This window comes from Leptopilina boulardi, unplaced genomic scaffold (genome assembly GCF_019393585.1).
Source record: "Leptopilina boulardi isolate dan_hultmark-lab unplaced genomic scaffold, ZJU_Lbou_2.1 LbouV2_123, whole genome shotgun sequence".
Lineage (NCBI taxonomy): Eukaryota > Metazoa > Arthropoda > Insecta > Hymenoptera > Figitidae > Leptopilina > Leptopilina boulardi.
Window position 1 is genome coordinate 1,649,900 of NW_026137667.1, and position 15,458 is coordinate 1,665,357.

Genomic DNA, 15,458 nt, shown 5'->3' on the forward strand with positions numbered 1-15,458 from the left:
AGTTTTTTATGTTTTTGATGCGTTTTTGGTCATAAAAATGGTCTTCCTCTACTCGGATCTGGGTGTCAATTTTTTTCTACACTTTTCGGTGTATTTTGTGCAAGAATATGCAATAAAATCGTCTGCCTAAGAAAAATTGAATTTTTTTGGTAAGTTTTTTATGTTTTTGATGCGTTTTTGGTCATAAAAATGGTCTTCCTCTACTCGGATCTGGGTGTCAATTTTTTTCTACACTTTTCGGTGTATTTTGTGCAAGAATATGCAATAAAATCGTCTGCCTAAGAAAAATTGAATTTTTTTGGTAAGTTTTTTATGTTTTTGATGCGTTTTTGGTCATAAAAATGGTCTTCCTCTACTCGGATCTGGGTGTCAATTTTTTTCTACACTTTTCGGTGTATTTTGTGCAAGAATATGCAATAAAATCGTCTGCCTAAGAAAAATTGAATTTTTTTGGTAAATTTTTATGTTTTTGATGCGTTTTTGGTCATAAAAATGGTCTTCCTCTACTCGGATCTGGGTGTCAATTTTTTTCTACACTTTTCGGTGTATTTTGTGCAAGAATATGCAATAAAATCTTCTGCCTAAGAAAAATTGAATTTTTTTGGTAAGTTTTTTATGTTTTTGATGCGTTTTTGGTCATAAAAAGGGTCTTCCTCTACTCGGATCTGGGTGTCAATTTTTAAATACTCATGTTCGTAAAACGTCTAATTTTGAGGTTATGTTACAATTTTTTTAAAAGTCGCAACAAGTTATAATTAATTCGAACATGGTAAAAAATTATGTTATAGAGTAAAATGAGCCTCTTATAAATAATATTCATGGTAGCATTATTAGGTTTTTATTTAATTAATTAATATATTTTAGTTGATTATATAAGTATATCAAATACCTTTACTTTTTGTTTTAAGAGTGATTGGAATGAAATGTTAAAGATAAGGTTTGTGGAGAAATGGTTATGTGAAGGTTGATATAAAAGTTGACGTATCATGTGGAAGATGATCTTTATACAAAAATCTTTTCCACTGGATGCGTCAACTTTTATATCAACCTGGACATAAACATTTCTATACAAACGTTGTCTTTTACTTTAAGTTAATTATTATTCATTGTTGATATCGTTGATATGCCTTTCGACTTTGAACGTTATTATTATTGTTATTATTATTACTAGTATCGACAAATATTAATTGTCAATATAGAGGAAATACTTGAGTAATAGCGGACCACTCCTGCTACCACGAATATTATTTACAGGAGTCTCAGTTTACTCTATAATAATTGTTTACCATGTTGGAATTAATTTTATCTTGCTTACTTTTTAAAACATTGTAACATAACCTCAAAATTGACTCGAATTTATATTTCATGCGCATGCTTCTCCATTTATGAATGTATATACCAGGTATATACATAAAAATGTGTTTATTTCTATAGATTGATCACCTCATATTTTTTCTAACCTCAACATTTTTATTTATTATCACGTTATTACCTTTAATTAATATTATTCAGTGATATTTAATTAAACTCAATTCTTTTTAAATTGTTTTCATTGTATATACAATACATGACGAGGTATTAATTCTTTAAAATAACTAAATTTTAAAAACGTTCCCACAATAACCCAATCAGCTGTTTTGTGCGACGTGTCAAAGTGACAGCTGATACATGAAGTAACGTGTATCGGCTTCTTCGAGAAACAAAATTAAATGTAACTATTGTAGAAAACATGTTTCCGTTTAGTAGATTATTTGAAATAAAAAAGAATTTATTTTTATTCTTCGTGGCACTATTAATTTTTGGAGCAACATGCATTTTGGCATTAAATTCAGTCGACAATAATAATAATTTGTTAGACAAAGTGAATCCTTGGAATTCTACTGCTGTTCAAAATGTAAATAAGACAATTATCAATTTTCAAAATGAATCAAAAGAAAGTGTTAATTCGACATTAACAGCAAAACATGAAGATGCGAGTGGTAAAAATTTAACAACCATAAAACCAATTATGGTTGTAGATGATTCCAATACTACTCAAAGTTTCGATGCAACAAATTCAACAAATATTAGTGGCACAACAACTGTTTCCACACCTGTTGAACCAATTTTACCTGCAAAAGGTTCTGCTGAAGAGGAACACAATAGTTCAATGTCGATTTTTTTCGTCCTTTGCGTATTAGCATTGGGAATATTGTTAATTCATTTGATGCTTCAAACAAATTTTCAATATCTACCCGAATCCGTGGTGATTGTATTTTTAGGTGGTGCAATTGGAATGATAATTAATTTAATGTCTTATAAAAATATTGCAAATTGGCGTAAGGAAGAGGCATTCTCACCAACAGCTTTCTTTCTTGTACTACTTCCACCAATTATATTTGAATCTGGTTATAATTTACATAAGGGTAATTTTTTCCAAAATATTGGAAGTATTATGGTTTTTGCCATTATTGGAACAACTATTTCGGCTTTTGTAATTGGAGCTGGAATTTATTTATTGGGCCTAGCTGATGTTGCATATAAATTGAGTTTTGTTGAAAGTTTTGCATTTGGATCATTAATATCGGCTGTGGATCCTGTGGCGACAGTGGCAATTTTTCATGCTCTTGATGTTGATCCCGTTTTAAATATGTTGGTTTTTGGAGAATCTATTTTAAATGATGCAATCTCTATTGTTTTAACGACCTCGATATTGGAGTCAAATAATGCAGCTACTACGAGCGAGGCTATTATTTTGGGATTTAATAGATTTGTTTTTATGTTTTTTGCCTCTGCTGGCATTGGAGTTGCATTTGCTCTTCTCAGTGCTTTATTATTAAAACACGTGGATCTTAGAAAAAATCCCTCATTGGAATTTGGAATTATGTTAGTATTTACTTATGCGCCTTATGTACTTTCCGAAGGAATTCAATTATCAGGTAAATTTTATTTTTAATCAGTCTCCGACTGTATTTTAAAAATATTAATTAGTGAATTTAATTTTCAGGAATCATGGCAATTTTATTCAATGGAATCGTCATGTCGCATTATACTCATTTTAATTTATCAACTGTAACACAAATAACTATGCAACAAACTATGAGAACATTAGCTTTTATTGCTGAAACTTGCGTCTTTGCTTATTTGGGCCTCGCGCTATTTAGTTTTCGGCATAGAGTGAGTAATTTTCAATTTATCAAATATTTAAATATGTAATTTTGAAATTTACATTTCTTTTTATTAATAATAATCTTTCTTTTCATTATTCGAAATAGGCTGAACCAGCTTTGGTCGTTTGGTCCTTAATTTTGTGTTTAATTGGTCGAGCTGCAAATATTTTTCCATTGGCTCTACTTGTAAATAAATTTCGAGAACATAAAATAACGAAAAAAATGATGTTTATAATGTGGTTCAGTGGTCTCCGAGGTGCTATATCGTATGCTTTATCACTTCATTTAAACTTCAGTGATGAAACAAGGCATGTGATTATAACAACTACCCTCATTATAGTTTTATTTACGACATTAATCTTTGGTGGTTCCACTATGCCTTTATTGAAATATCTTCGAGCTGAAAAAAAGCAGAAGAGCAGTAGTAGAAGAAGACGAAGAGAAAAAGAAATTTCTCTCAGTAAAACTAGAGAATGGGTAACAATCATAATTTTAATAATAACACATTTATATTTAATTGTTATTAGAGATAATATTTTTTTTTTATTTCAAAGGGCCAAGCAATTGATTCAGAACATTTATCCGAATTTACGGAGGAAGAAATAGAAGTTTCGTTCACACAATCGAGAATTCGAGGTTTTGCCCGTTGGGATTATAAATTCTTTATTCCCTTCTTCACAAGACGTTTTACGCAACAAGAATTAAAAGATTGCAAATCCCAAATGACGGATTTGACGAATCAATGGTATCAGGCAATAAGAATTAGTCCTATTGAATCTGAAGAAGAAACTACAGCTTCCACTGCACAACTCAGTTGTGCAAGCAACAATATTTTAGAAGAAGAAGTTGCCAAGAAAAAATCTTTAAATTCACATAATGGGTCTGTATTAAATATTTAATTTAAAAAAAAATCTAATATTGATCTCCAAAATGTATATGAATAATTTAATTCATAATAGTCTTCATGAGTGGGATGGAAAATTGCCTTAAAGCGACGCACATTCTTAAACACAATTTTTATTAATATTTCAGTGAGAAGCTTGCACTAATAACTTTTATGGACCATAATAATTGATTGTGCCAGGAGTGTTAGCTTTAAGTTGATAGTGAAATTAATTTTACATATACCTACATTTTAATGAATACAAAGAACTTTTTAATTATTATAAACAATTTTAATAATTTTAATAGCTGTTGATTTAATTTAAAACAATTATTTGACGTTAATAGATAATTTAATTATCAATATTAATTGATAGCTAAGAAATATTTGTGATTGTTACTTATAGTATAAAAATTTAGTCAAATTTTATTAGTACAATAATAAATATATAAATTGTATATTGTGTATTGTATATTATACAATACACGTTCAGAACACTTTCCTAGTCGTTTCATTCTAAGGAACTAAGTCAAGTATTGTTATTTTTATTATACTGATCATTAGGGTGTTTTATTATACAATTTATTATCCAAAGAATAGTGTTTTTAAAGATGAGAAACAAAATAATAAAAATACTGAAATATTTCATAATATTAAAAATAGGGGAAAAAGTTGTTGAGATGAGAAATAAGAAATGTAAATCATTATCCGTTTGATTACTATATTCATTCAATATTGTTGTCAATGTCATTTAAAATTATTAATGTTCTTCTTAATTAATAATTATATAAGTTCAGAAACTAGAACAAAAATACAAACATCGAGTTTATAATATATCAATCTATTGTTTTCATCTGTTTTCATCAGTATTAAAAAATAATTTAAAAAATTGCTGTGAACATTGTACAGTACTTTAAAGGATTTTGTGACTGTTTTCTTGATTGCGCACAATTAAACATTTTAATTAATTATTCATGTAAATAGCTACTTACCAATCAAAGAATTTTAATTAAATAAATATTAATTACACTGTATTTTTATCCGTCCACAAAAGGAGATAAAGAATAATGTAATTACTTTGATGAAAGATCTATTTTATTTAATTAATTTGTTTAATTTTTAAAATTCTATTTGTAAGTTGAGTGACAATCCACAAGGACCACTATTTTTTATTCAATGTTAACGTTGTCACAAATTGTGTAAAAAATATCAAATAATAAATTACAAAAGTAATATCAAATCAATAGTGTGTGCTTTGCTGGATCAATTGTGTGTAGCTATTTTAAATAATTTTTCTGACTCTAAACAAAGATTGTAAATATAATTACGTTTAATTTTTGGCAAGTGTGCGTGATTTATGCTCAGATGTGAATACAAAAACATATATATGTACTAATTTTATAATTCCCAGAACATTCACTCGAATTTAAAATAACAATTTTCAATAATTAGAAGGGAAGGAAATAAAATAATGGAAACTTCGTATGTTCAGAATATGAGACACTTTTTTTTTTAATTAAGGGCTTCCATCACTTTCAAAAAGTGACTACAATGTTTCAATAAAATAAAAATTTTTTGTAAATTGATTTAAATTTTATTAAATTGTTTTAAACCATTTTGCTTCTTTTTGCCTTGCTTTCAAAAATTTTTCAAGTTTTCTCAAATTTTAAATTTTTACTTTAAAAAAAAAAATTTATTAAGAAGATTAATATCAAATAGTAAATTTAATTATCTATTTTCTCTTTTGTTTTTAAATTGAACTGAACTACGAAGTATCCATGTTTATCAATTTTTTTTTCGACTTTTACACTTAATGAATGTATTATAAATTAGAGTGTTGTGAAATTGTAAAACCTGCAAAAATTTTGAATGCGACAAGCATGTATCTATATATATTGTATATTTTGTGGACAATATAAGTACAATTTTAAATCATTTAAGTATTGTTTTTGTTGTTTTTTTTTTTTAATTTTCTTTCGTTGTCTGTTCGGTAAACAAAAAATGAACTGAACATTAATGGACATTTTTAAGCCAATTTATTATTTTTCTCATACCAGTCTTTAAAGGGGAATGGGGATGAAATTCTTCTACACGAATTTGTTATTTGCAATTTTTAAATTTAGCAAATACATATACGTGAAGTCAGCGAATAAACATCAAATCCATTTATTCATTTCAATTTTTCTCTATTAGTAAATTTAATGATCTACTAATTTTTTTTTTCTTAATTTTCCTTCAAATGGTTTTATTAAACTGGAGTACAATTATAATGACCATTGAATGCCTCTTGTGTAACAATTTCAATATATTAATTATATTATTAGAAATGTCAAAAGCACGTGAACACGTTTTGGCATTTGAAAAATAAGCTCGTATAAAATGCATATTTTATTGGTCGTTAAAAATTAAATCGAAAAATTTGCGGTAGCTGATTTTTCTTTTTTTTTATATCTAAGAAGCATAGCAAGGGTCAATTAATTGTTCCAAAAACACTCCAGTTGCCATTGACTCGTTTTTTTTTTTTTTGGTTGATTTATGAAAATCCTTATTTATTATTACAGGCGATAATAAAGTTCTAAAAGTCACACACCACCAGGGTTCATGTAATTTTATAATTTAAGTTATCACTTCTTCCTGTAAAGCCATCGATCATCGTCGACAATATTCGTGTCTTTTTTTTTTTGTTTTCAATAAGCTCCTAGCTGATTAATTATAATTAATAATTATATTATTCAATGATCAAAAAATCAATTAATATTTACAAGCATTTTTCTATCTATTCATCAGCTTTATCAATTTAAATTAATTTTATTGATCATTATAGGAATGAAATTTTACTTCTTTTTTGTCTTAAGAAAAATCATGAAATTTCTTTTTAATGAAATTATTTTTGAAAATGAGTTCATTCATTTTCTCAAATTTAATAAAGCATTTTTCAAATTTTATAATTTTTTCATGACAATGAGATAGAAAAAAGCTGTAAAAATATTTTCACATTCGAGTCGAAAAGCAATTTTTTTTTTTTTTTTTTTGTCGACTTTAATCCAATTTTTCTCTGCATTAGTTGATTGAACCGCATTAGTAGAATTTTTATCCGATCAACATATTTTTTTTCATAAAGAAAAAAAAAGTATGTACAAAAAATGTATCACGAGATTAATTTCTTATAAAAGAAATAATAAATCATTTTTGTATAAAAACTTTATATGTATAAAAAATTGTACCATACGTTTAAATAGATTCTCAAAATAATCGGATGAAAATTCTATCTAGATATTATAGGTAATTTTTTCATATAATGACTATAAAATATTACAATCAGCAGTATAGCGTATTTATTTATTTTATTCGCGAAATTTTCAATTTTTAGTTATTTATAAATATCTATTTTTTTTATATAAAAAAAACGTTTGAATGAATAATTTTTTTTTTAAAGATAAATTCAACTATAATACTGTTTGTAAGTATTTTATAAAGGTGCCATTATTTATTTAAACATGCAGTGCTTAAATGCTATTTTTAAATATATAATATGTACTACAAATCTGATAATTTATAAATTAATTCGTGGTTCCTATTATCTGATTTTCGTGAAAATTTGAAATCAATTTTTATTAATCTGATAAATTTTTCAATATTTGAATTTGCAATATTTCAATTAATTATAAACCTTTATATTTTTCGAAATTTCTCTTCTCCTAATAATGTGAAATTCATCTTGATTTTTATATATATTTATGTTGGAAAATATTACATTGTTAAATTTATTTTTAGGTCCCTCTACAAATTAATTTATAATATCTATAAGGATTACATTTGTGGTTCTTTTTTTTATTGGGGGGAGGGTGATTTTTTCTCTCTACAAAATTCTAAGTACACATTGACAAAGGATCATTTCTTGTCATGAAAAATATAAGTGGAAGTACATATTTTTTTCTAATTGGTATAACAAATGTTTAAGTTAGCATTTGTTAAATCCGAATCAAAATTTCGGACATCAAACTGTACAGTTCTTCTTTTTTTTTTAAATATTCTTTTATCCCTTCTTTAGTTTTTAAGTAGAATTGAGAATTATTCTCATAATGATAATGTTATATTGTTAATATTGAGTGTTGCGATCTACGCGAAAATACTGGCCATTCATTGAAATCTATTTACGTAATTTTTTTTTTTTTTGATAGTCGATATAATTTTATTGTACTTCCGAAATGGATAATTAAAAAGAAATCATTTACATATAAAACGTTTTATTACAATTTTTTTAAAACAATAAATAAAATAATAAAAATAAAAATTTTAAACAAGAATTGATTTCATAAATAAATAAATTTAATGCATCAAATTAATCAATAATACAATTTCTCCTAATTTATTTAATTAAGTAATTAATTAATTTTATAATTATTTAATTCTATTTGAAAAAACCAAAATTTTATGGACAAAATTTAAAAGTTTCAAATATAGAAAAATTAAAATAAAATAAAAATTATGCTATCTTTTTGTTTGTTTTAAGTATGTAATAGTCACAATTTAAGAAATATTCTGCACTTAAAAATTTTTTGAAAAAAAGGAATAAAGGATTTGGATATGTTTAAAAAAATTAGGAATTTTAACTGTAAAGTTAATTAACAATGTTAATGAAATATTGAAGTAGTTAATAAATTAAATTGGCAAATTTGAAAAAAAAATTAATTAACATTAATATTACTGAATCCAAAATGAGTTTTATTTGACTAAACGCAGTAGATTTCATCGGACCTCGTAAAACAAATATTATTACCAACTAATTTTTACGTAATTTAATGTATTTCACTGTACAAATTTTATACGACTGCTATTTTTCATAGTAGTATTTTTTTTAAAGTTTATTAACTCGAGTAAGATAAGAGAATGCATATAGTTTAATCGTCCAACGATTGTAATCGGGGGATAAGCTTAACGTATATTGGATCACGATTTTTCGTCTGTTAAATACTATATTTTTTTCAATATTTCTAGTAGTTGACTTTGCTATGTGGGAACATTTGTCTCAAATAAAGAATTATCTCCCGTTAGCATTTTTTCGAAAAATGTTTTCAGGAGTTTTTTTTATAATAAAAGGAGACGACACAAAGCATTTCAGTGGTCCTACGAATTATTTATAAATTCTAGTCGCTTCGCATTAATATTATTATTATTTTTGATGTTTTAATTTTTTTTTTTCATGAATAACGAATGAGACGACGATTTTTTTTTATCCAGAGAGCTGTTCGGTTCTTTAAATTAAAACGCAGAATAAACTTGTCAATAATTTAATAATGCTCTTCTTATTTATCAAGGCTCATTATTATTTGAAATAATGTTTGTCTTCCGTTTTTCTTCGCTGTTAAAATTAAGGTTGTATTAAGTTTTTTTTTTTTATAAAACACAGTCCAGTTATTTTTTAATCGATTGACTTATTATTTAAAATAAGTTGACATTTCATCGTCGCACACTGCTTTTTCTATTTCGAATATAACATATTTGAAATTCATTTTTTTTTTCAAAATAAGAACGCTGCTCATCGCACATGAGTATTATGCATCAGTCTGTGTGCAAAGCAGCACCGATCTTCTTTAAATTGTCAACAAAATATAAAATCATTCATCTGCTCCTTTTCTATTGTTTTTTTCCTTTTCTCCTTCTTTCTTTACTTTTACCAAAACGTTGTATAAATTAATAACAAGAGCATCAAGAACAAAAAAAAAGTAGTTACTGTTTTGTCATTTTAAATAACTTCAAGCACTACCTTTAATTGTATTGTTAACTCTTCCAATGACCAGAATATGAATAAAAGAAAACAATGAGTAAAAATAAAGTAAAAATTTAATTTAAATATGAAAAATATTGACAATAGATCAAAATTCGATTTTTTTGACAGAAGCCGAGAGTGTTGTATAATTGTCACCGGAATATTTTTTCAATTAAAAAAAAAAAAGAAAAAATACTAAAAAAAATTTAATAAAAATGAAATAAAATAAAAATTGTCATGAAATTTTTTTTATCATTTCGCAGATGAAATCATTTAAATAAATTTAATGGAAATTCGTCAATTTTAATAAATTTAAAACTAATGAAGACACGGGGATTTGTTATTACACTTGAGAATTAATTGCTCTACCTAAATTAAATCTGCTGTCGATTATTGATAAATTTGATGATTGAACGATGATTATTGATGATTTTCGATTTATCCAGTCATATAAATTGCTTTCCTACCACACTCTCGGTTATGATTGCATTTGGGACAATAAAACAATTAGAAATTTTTACTGATTAAAAATACAACATGAGAAAACGTAATCACTTGATTTGCAACCATGGATGCTTTAGGCACTCAGCTGCCGTGGCTCGTAAATCGGGATCAAATTCAAGCATTGGAGTTAAAAAATCAGCAAATTCTCGTGCTTCACTGGCTGACCAATCGTATTTCTCTATTAAAACGGCACACAATCCCCATGGTTTCAAGCCGGTAATGTGCTTCAATTCTCCTTTTTTATTGAAAAACAATCGTGAATGCTTTCCAGAAAGAGCAATTCGTCGTGGTATCTCGCCAAGAAGTTCAATTATATGAGCTAAATGATCTTCATCCCTGCAAAAAATTGTGTTATTTATTTTTTTTCTATTTTCTCATTTTTTTATTACATAGGGACGCATGATTACTCACATTAGACGTGTCAGAATTTTTGTGGAGTCAAATTAAAAATTATTTGAATTTTTATTTGGCAATTTTATAAAGTAGATTAAAAAAAAAAAATTTTTTAATTTAAAAAATCAAAATTGTAAAAATTTTAAGAAATAAGGAGCTTTAAAAGTTTTTAAAATAATTTATTAATATATTTTTTTATGACTGTAAATAATGTAAAGTTTTTTAAATAAAAATGTTTTTTTAAATTAAAAATAAAAATTTCAAATTTACCTGCAATAATCTTCACCACTGTGTGGTTCGAAAAGATAGTCACCAGTTGCAAGTTCAAAAGCCATACAAGCTGTTGACCAAATATCGGCTGATGTGCTGTAGCCATCTCCTAATAATACTTCAAGAGATCGATACTGCCTGGTTTGAATATCTTCAGTGAATTTCTTATAAACCCAACAAGCGTTTCCAAGATCTGCTATTTTTACTTCAACATCACAGTCCACTAGTGCTGGATCCAATGGAGCAACACAAGCTTGTTTCTCCTGATTTTTATTAGGTGAATTTTCATTTTTATCTATTAAATCAAAGTTTTTACAATTAAACATTTTTCACACGTTTGGTAAAAAGATTTTATTCTTTAAATATAGTTCAGTAAAATTTAGAATATTTCAAAATTTGGTAAAATTTATTTTACAGGATCTTCGCTTTAGTTAATAAAAAAAATTTCAGCTGTAAAGAAAAATAAAACAAATTATGAAAATTAATAAGCATTATATAATATTTAACTAATATTTAAATTAATCAAGTTTTTAATTTAAAAAAAAAATTTGTGTAATTAATATTTTAATAAAATTAATTTACCATCACTACATTCGTCTTTCTCTGGGAAATCAAGGGACACAACACCTTCGCCACAACTTTTCTCTACATCACTCAGGGTGACATTTTCAATTTTCTGTTGTTCATTTATTTGATTTTCAATTTTTTCACCGCCTGCTAATCCGTCAACACCATTAACATGCAAAGATGGAATAGAAGGTTCCGAAGTATCGGGAGACTCTTTACTTTCGAGATTATCTTCCATACTTTCGGTTGTGACATCTTGTTCGGGACTATTTGGCTCGTGTACCTCGACATCTCCATTTTCCTTAACATCATCAGTTGTTTTTATTTGTTCCTCAATCTCTTCAATTTGTTCCATTTGTTTTTTCAAAAGTTCATTTTGTCGTTTAGCTTTTTTCTTTAATTTTTTCTTTTTGTTCTTTGACATTTTTGCATTAATAATTGGCTCTTGAAATTCCTTCGGTGCAGTTGATATAAGAGAAACGGGTAATTTTAAGCCCAATGAGTGAAGTTCTGTTGCTTCGGAAGCCAATTTTCTTATGTAGGACTCATCGACGCAAATTAAAACATTCTCAGGCTTTATGTCCGTGTGAATTATTTTACCTGATGAAAAAGTAAAATCACATTCAATAATTATATTAAAATATATATATTGAAAATTTAAATTCAATTAATTGATAACTTACACTTATTATGAAGGTAATCCAAACCCTCAAGAACTTGTCTTATTATTCGCTTAACATTATTTCTTGGAATCCCTCGATAATTAGATCTAATAATGAGTCTAAGTAGATTGTGTCCAAGTACTTCGAAAACCATACAAACATGCAATCCATTGATGCCCCTGATCTTAAAGTCATGTAGTAATTGGACGGTTTTGTTGCGTTTTGGATCACTGGGATCAGTGTCACGAACATCTTTTAAAAGCTTGATTTCATCAAGTGCAGTTTCCGTGAAATGTGATGCCGACTTGACCACTTTCAGGGCTACAAATCGTTTGTCCTTAAAAAAAAAGGAAAAATAGATAATTAAATTAAATCACAATTTATTCGAAAAATAACCAACTTATTGAAATAAAAATACAAAAACAATTTTGTTTTATTAATAATTTAAACGAAAACAAAATTTCGAATTTAAAGTATTTTACCTGTAGATCCCAGCAAAGCCACACAGTGGAAAAATGACCCCAACCAAGTTTGCGCGTGACGTGATAGCGATTTAAAAACAAATCTCCTATTTTGACTGGATAATAACCTCCCTTGCAATAATCACTGCTGTCTTCTTGTTCTTCTTCCTCACTGCTGTAAACATCATCGTCGTCTTCAATTGTCTCATTACTTGAACTGTGGCTGGCATTTAATCTATAATTTAAGCAAGAAAAATTATAATTAATTTTTACATATTCATTTTTTATTTAAATTAATTATTAATTAATTTATATTATATTACTATAATATATTATATTTATTAATCTGATAAATAAATGAAAATAATACTAAAGAAAATAACAACAGTATAGAATATCTAATAATAATAATAAACATATTCTTCTTCTTTATTTACATTTAACTTGTAATTCAATAATCACAAGGATTGTTCAAATAGAATGTTCATCGAATGAAAATATATTCTCTACATTTATAAATTAAATATAAATTTTCATCAATTCTTTCTTATAATTCCTGATGAAGCAAAATATTACGATTGATTACATAACTTTATATTTTTGTATTTATATAAAAAAATTACATAAAACTTATTTTTCATTTGCATTTACACTGAATGAAAAATTTTCAAGTATTTAATTTAATAAAATGATTCTAGAAAGTTTTTTTTAAAAGGAAAACGATAAATAAACAAATAGTTTACAATATGGTTTTTAAATACAAACAAATAAATAAATAAATTATTATATTTACAATGTGGTTTTTCAATACAATCTCGATTTTTTATTGAAAATACCCATGTAAACTTACAGAAATGTTGGCAAAATTGCTCCAATATTTTAATTTTACATAAATATTAAAATAATGGCAATTTTAAATATATTGCGCGAGGTAAATATAATAAAATTTCTTTAATTATTTATTTAATAAAAAAAGTAAAATAAGCAATAAAATGAATCGAACGTGTTTTTATTATATCCGAAATGACAATAAAAGGAAATCTTTAGAATTTAGAAAAAGAAATCTAGAATATAAAAGGAAAGTAATAATAGGAAATTAAAAGACAAAAGTTAGAACAAGGAAATTAAAATGGAAGTTACAATAGAAAAATATATATAGAAATACATTAAAACAGAAAATTGTTTAAATAATTAAGAAACATTGACAGTAATTAAAACAACTATAAACTAAGAACAAATGGAAAATTGTAAATATTTCGTGTTTAATATAAAACGCGAAATTTATCATAAAATCAAGTGTCAAGAGGTTAACAATTTTCAAAGAATTAATGGTGACACATTTAGGTTTGTTAACGGCGTGCGCAAAGCAAAAAAAACGCAATAAATTGCAAGTTAAAGATCTTTTAAAAAAACGTTCCCTTTTTTTTATACAAAGAAATAAAAACAAGGAAAACATTATTTTTCAATTAAATAAGTAGCAGGTGAGGAGAAAAAAAAATAAAATTACCTGTGCCCGTTGCCACCGGAATTCTGTCTTTGCCCTCGACTGTCTTGATTTTGATTTGAGTTTGATGCTTTTGAACATTGGGCACCGGGATTCTCCTGATCGCCTTGTGGACCTTTACCCTTTCGTTTCACCGGCTTGTGTCGTTTTTTCTTCGCCTGAATTGCCAAAACTCTTCTATTCACATCGTTTTTCGTACTCATCCCGTCGTTTGTTCCAATCTCGTCGTGGCCTCTTTTTCGGCTTCCTGTTTCCGGCGCGATTGCTTCGCTTGTCCACGTCTCGAATTATTTTTAAATCACTTGTCTTTTATTGCGTTAAATTTGTATTACTTTGGAAATTAGTTAATATAATTTACACACACACGTTTTTATCCGCGAATTTTTAGAGTCTCATTTTTGATCGCGCGTCGCGCACATCATACACATATACACACACTGCGCGGTTGTTTGAGTATGGCGCTGCTTTAATGGCAGCTGCCCACTTTTGTTCTTATTTCACACTTATTTGATGTTTATTCAATTCAAACATAAAACAATTCGCAATCACCAATTTCCATTGAATTATAAATGTTTATAGGAATGTTTTCGAGGCAATCCACTTAAGTTACACACGATGTTCCTAACCCGCAAAAGCAGTGGTGGCAAAACATCCCCCCTTCTCACACCCTTTCCAATCGTCTCACTCTTCCTTCCCTCTCAGAATTTTTGCAAAATGTAGTCTGCTATTTGCGAAATTGCTATTATTATTCTTGACTTTATAAAAAAAGAAAGAACGATAATAATATTATTTTCATGCGTCTCTTCTTTTATTTTTATAATTTCGTATAGTAACTTTCAAATTAACAAAAAAAGAAAAAAATTTCCAGTTTTAAAATTTTAAGTGTGACAACTTCATACTGCTGGCAGTCAATTTTTCATCGATATTAAACAATTCTTTTTTGAAATTGTTTACTGCTGTTAATTAATTTGTTTTTATTATTTGACAAATTTTTTTCTTGTATAAAAACTTGGTTAAATATCTTATTTTATTTAATAAATAAGTTTTATATAAAAAAAATTTGTTGAGCAAATTTGGAAGCTTCCAAAAATATTAATCTTTTGCGCATATCATTCTGCGCAAATTGGCGCGCGATTTAACTTTTATTTTTAATAGCTCAATTTCTAAAAATACTTTTCATTGAATTAATTATATTTTTAAATGATGATCTTAAAAATTGTAAATAAAGTGGAAAAATGAAAATAATTTTTACTGTATAATATACGTATTTTACGAAAGTTACGCGACTTCAGAAC

At 26.6% G+C, this 15,458-nt stretch overlaps 2 protein-coding genes across 2 annotated transcripts; one reads left to right on the forward strand and one right to left on the reverse strand.

Annotated features, from left to right (window-relative positions):
• Positions 1 to 1,100: 1,100 nt before the first annotated feature.
• LOC127291055 (sodium/hydrogen exchanger 8) lies at positions 1,101 to 9,428 on the forward strand. Its single transcript, XM_051319964.1, has 5 exons — positions 1,101 to 2,918; positions 2,987 to 3,156; positions 3,255 to 3,626; positions 3,704 to 4,029; positions 4,182 to 9,428. The coding sequence occupies exons 1-5, from the start codon at positions 1,730 to 1,732 to the stop codon at positions 4,222 to 4,224; spliced, it is 2,100 nt and encodes a 699-aa protein (XP_051175921.1). The 5' UTR covers positions 1,101 to 1,729; the 3' UTR covers positions 4,225 to 9,428.
• A 430-nt stretch (positions 9,429 to 9,858) lies between these two features.
• On the reverse strand, positions 9,859 to 14,830 carry LOC127291057 (SRSF protein kinase 3). The gene is made up of 6 exons (XM_051319965.1): positions 14,167 to 14,830; positions 12,681 to 12,894; positions 12,220 to 12,535; positions 11,552 to 12,136; positions 10,970 to 11,264; positions 9,859 to 10,642 (listed from the first exon to the last, which is right to left on the reverse strand). Exons 1-6 carry the CDS (start codon positions 14,364 to 14,366, stop codon positions 10,354 to 10,356), a joined length of 1,899 nt encoding a protein of 632 aa, XP_051175922.1. The 5' UTR covers positions 14,367 to 14,830; the 3' UTR covers positions 9,859 to 10,353.
• Positions 14,831 to 15,458: the final 628 nt, after the last annotated feature.

Excerpts from the sequence above, each read along its gene's own strand:
- LOC127291057 (XM_051319965.1), bottom strand. The coding sequence starts at position 14,366 with ATGAGTACGAAAAACGATGTGAATAGAAGAGTTTTGGCAATTCAGGCG. Across the intron at positions 12,137-12,219 it reads GGATTACCTTCATAATAAGT|GTAAAATAATTCACACGGAC; the intron begins GTAAGTTATCAA and ends CTTTTTCATCAG. Across the intron at positions 11,265-11,551 it reads GAAAGACGAATGTAGTGATG|ATAAAAATGAAAATTCACCT; the intron begins GTAAATTAATTT and ends TTGATTTAATAG.
- LOC127291055 (XM_051319964.1), top strand. The coding sequence starts at position 1,730 with ATGTTTCCGTTTAGTAGATTATTTGAAATAAAAAAGAATTTATTTTTA. Across the intron at positions 2,919-2,986 it reads CGAAGGAATTCAATTATCAG|GAATCATGGCAATTTTATTC; the intron begins GTAAATTTTATT and ends TTTAATTTTCAG. Across the intron at positions 3,627-3,703 it reads TCAGTAAAACTAGAGAATGG|GGCCAAGCAATTGATTCAGA; the intron begins GTAACAATCATA and ends TTTATTTCAAAG.